General features: G+C 39.7%; 1 protein-coding gene across 1 annotated transcript; it reads right to left on the bottom strand.

The window, feature by feature from the left end:
* Positions 1 to 419: 419 nt before the first annotated feature.
* Positions 420 to 2,601, bottom strand: LOC107953002 (NAC domain-containing protein 43). Its single transcript, XM_016888227.2, has 3 exons — positions 2,095 to 2,601; positions 1,746 to 2,017; positions 420 to 1,445 (listed from the first exon to the last, which is right to left on the bottom strand). The coding sequence occupies exons 1-3, from the start codon at positions 2,276 to 2,278 to the stop codon at positions 852 to 854; spliced, it is 1,050 nt and encodes a 349-aa protein (XP_016743716.2). The 5' UTR covers positions 2,279 to 2,601; the 3' UTR covers positions 420 to 851.
* Positions 2,602 to 2,845: the final 244 nt, after the last annotated feature.

The raw sequence follows: 2,845 nt of genomic DNA, 5'->3' as shown, positions 1-2,845 counted from the left end.
ATACTCATCAATGTTAACCGAAACCAATGCGAAACTGGTGACTGTGGAAAGACTATAAATCTATGTATTAACTAAATAAAAGAAATACCAATTAAATAGAAATAGACAAATTCAACCGCACTTTGGTTTTTGGTCAACGAACTTCAACGGCGATTGCTCAATCTCTTTACAAATAGGTTCTAACCTGCCAAGTAATCATACTCGTACACTTTGGTCATGGTTTATACTTCAAACAGTAAAACAGGCTATGAAACCTGAAAATCAAATCCCAATCAACAATTTATCTCGCTATTCAAACTTGATTGAATATATTGATTCAGTGTGTCGATCAACCAGCAAGTCTTTTATACTAGTATCTTTAAAATAATCCTCTCGTCTCTCTCTCTTTTAAATTTCAGAGAGAAAAAAAAAACCTCAGTTCGTAGTTCGTACACCATATGAGAATACCAGTATTCGAACCATACTTCAAACCCCTAAAACGATCCCAAAGACAAACCATGTGTCTCAGGAGATAATTAATTAGGAGCATGGCCACCTTGTTCACTGTACAAGGACGCAAGCTAAAAGTTGAGAATTATGATATTATTGCGTTTAGAAAGAGACGGATATTATCAAATAGGCTTCTAGAGTGCTAACCTATGAAAATGGTAGACATCTTGGTTAATTCAAGATAATGGTTGACAATGCCACCCCATCTAGGAAAGAAGTTCACTATTTAATTATATTAATACCATTCTATGTATTCATTAACATAACTGTTGTTGCAACACAACATACACTAGCATTCACCGCGTCAAATAGTGGGCCGAATATGAAAATGATGAGGTGAAACTCCAATGTCAAATTCGCAGTTATAATCCTGATCGAAGAGCTGGTAATTGGAGATCAAGATGATCAGTAATACTGGGGCTGCAGTAGGCTGTGGTGTGGTCATCGAAGCAAGCTAATTGCCTACATGTCTCTGTTTGACCATTGAGCTGAGAAGCTACAAGCCGATCAAGTACTGCCCAGTTGGTGAGCCTAGAGTTACTGTTACCAACTGAGTTGGGATCACCACTGACCTGGTTGGTGATTGAACATTCATTGTCCGTCAACATGGGTTGGTAACAGCTCTGGCTGCTGGCGGAGTTTGGGCTCTCTAAGCTTGGGAGTTCCATGAATGAGTCGGCCGGGTAGACGTTGCTGGTGGATGTCTCCATGGGGCTGAGGAATCTCCTACTCGTACCGTTGTTAGCTTCACTATCGTCCTTGCAATTCCTTTCCATGTATTCTAGTATCTGCTCCAAGGCTCCATCATTGAACGCACGGAACATACGGTCCCTGGCTTTTTCAGTGAGAGATGAGCTAATATGGCTGTCTAGGGTTTTGTGGTGATTTTTCTTCTTGAAGACACGACAAATCACCCATCCCTCTTCTTGTGGCCCCTCCCCCATAGCATTAGAGACCTTGATTCCAAAAAAAAAAAATATTAATATTAATTTAATGGCCAAAACCTTGTAGGAAAGTTACATAGGCCGTAGATTATTTATTTTCAGATCCTATAGCATTTTCTTTTTCTTTTTCCTAAGCTGTTTATATACGATAAGATGCAACACTTCCAAGATCCAACCTGAAAAGCTAAAGTTTCAACAATTTTTCTCCCTAAAAGTGAATGATGTTGTAGCTGATTTTGATCATTGAAAAATACTGGCAATATAATGAAGGAGGGGAGGGGGAACTAAGAAGGTTTCAGCTTAAAGGTTTACCATATTGGTTTCAGCGATGTTATCTTCTAGTCTGTATTCATGCATGATCCAATCAGATTTTTGGCCATGAGGAGCTCGTCCTATGTAAAACACCAAAGTCTTCCTCATCCCAATCCGGCGGCGGTTGCTACATATAACTTTGTCACGGCCGGTCGCTTTCCAAAACCCAGCAGCCGTGGCACGGTTGGTCCGAGTCCCAGTAGGGTACTTCTTGTCTTTATGGCTAAAAAAGTACCAATCATTCTGGGGAGTGGTTCCAATTTTGCAGCTCTCTGGATAAGTTACAATATTGATAAAGTAAATGGCAATGGAACACATAAATCAATACTTAGATATGTAAGTAAAATACCTTGAATATCCCAGGGCTCAAGCTTGTTAAGATCAACATCCTGAATTACATCCAAATCGATCTTCTCGTAGGAAACCTTTTTCCTGAGGTAGTATTGCAATAGCTCCTCTTCGGTTGGATGGAATCGAAATCCGGGAGGGACGTGAGTTTGTCCATTTACAGATATGCTCATGTTTTCCGGCATTTAAGAAAAAAAAAAGAAATGAAGAGACCAAAAATAAACTAGGAAAGGAAGATGAGAGAGGTGGTGTACCAAATGGGGTATGTAGAGAATTCTATATATATACACGTGTGTGTAAGTTGCAGGACATAAAATGGCCAAAAGATCCTACAATGAAATTACTGCTTTCTGTACTAGTTTAGTTATAGACTGCTTGGAGAAACGACAGTGTGTTGAATTGTAAAGTTGAAAGGAGGAGGCAGGGAGAGGTAGGACCCAGTTGGAGGTTGCCTCAATCAAAGTCAAAAAACACTAAACTGGGACCTTAAAAAAGAAGAGCTCCACAGAAAACTACATTTCACCCTTCTCTTTTTAACTCTTCTCCCCGAGGGTGAGGGCTCAGTGAACTGCAACCACCGCCCCCAACGAGAAAACGATGATGGGAGTGAATAGTCTTCTTCAAAAACTCTATCATGGTTGATTTTCAAGTTCAGTTGCATTTACTTGGTATTATCTTTTATACACACATAATAAATTCTTTTTCAAATTGATCTCACTTTATCCGTAGCGCCTCAAGCAGTGGCACGTAAT

This window comes from Gossypium hirsutum, chromosome A07 (assembly GCF_007990345.1).
Source record: "Gossypium hirsutum isolate 1008001.06 chromosome A07, Gossypium_hirsutum_v2.1, whole genome shotgun sequence".
Lineage (NCBI taxonomy): Eukaryota > Viridiplantae > Streptophyta > Magnoliopsida > Malvales > Malvaceae > Gossypium > Gossypium hirsutum.
Note: the sequence above shows the minus strand (reverse complement) of the source record. Positions and strands in the feature narration are given on the sequence as shown.

Bases quoted from the DNA above. Each gene is read 5' to 3' on its own strand.
- LOC107953002 (XM_016888227.2), bottom strand. From the start codon at position 2,278: ATGCCGGAAAACATGAGCATATCTGTAAATGGACAAACTCACGTCCCT. The intron at 2,018-2,094 runs GTATTTTACTTA...TAACTTATCCAG, and splicing joins TGAGCCCTGGGATATTCAAG to AGAGCTGCAAAATTGGAACC. The intron at 1,446-1,745 runs GTAAACCTTTAA...TTTGGAATCAAG, and splicing joins ACATCGCTGAAACCAATATG to GTCTCTAATGCTATGGGGGA.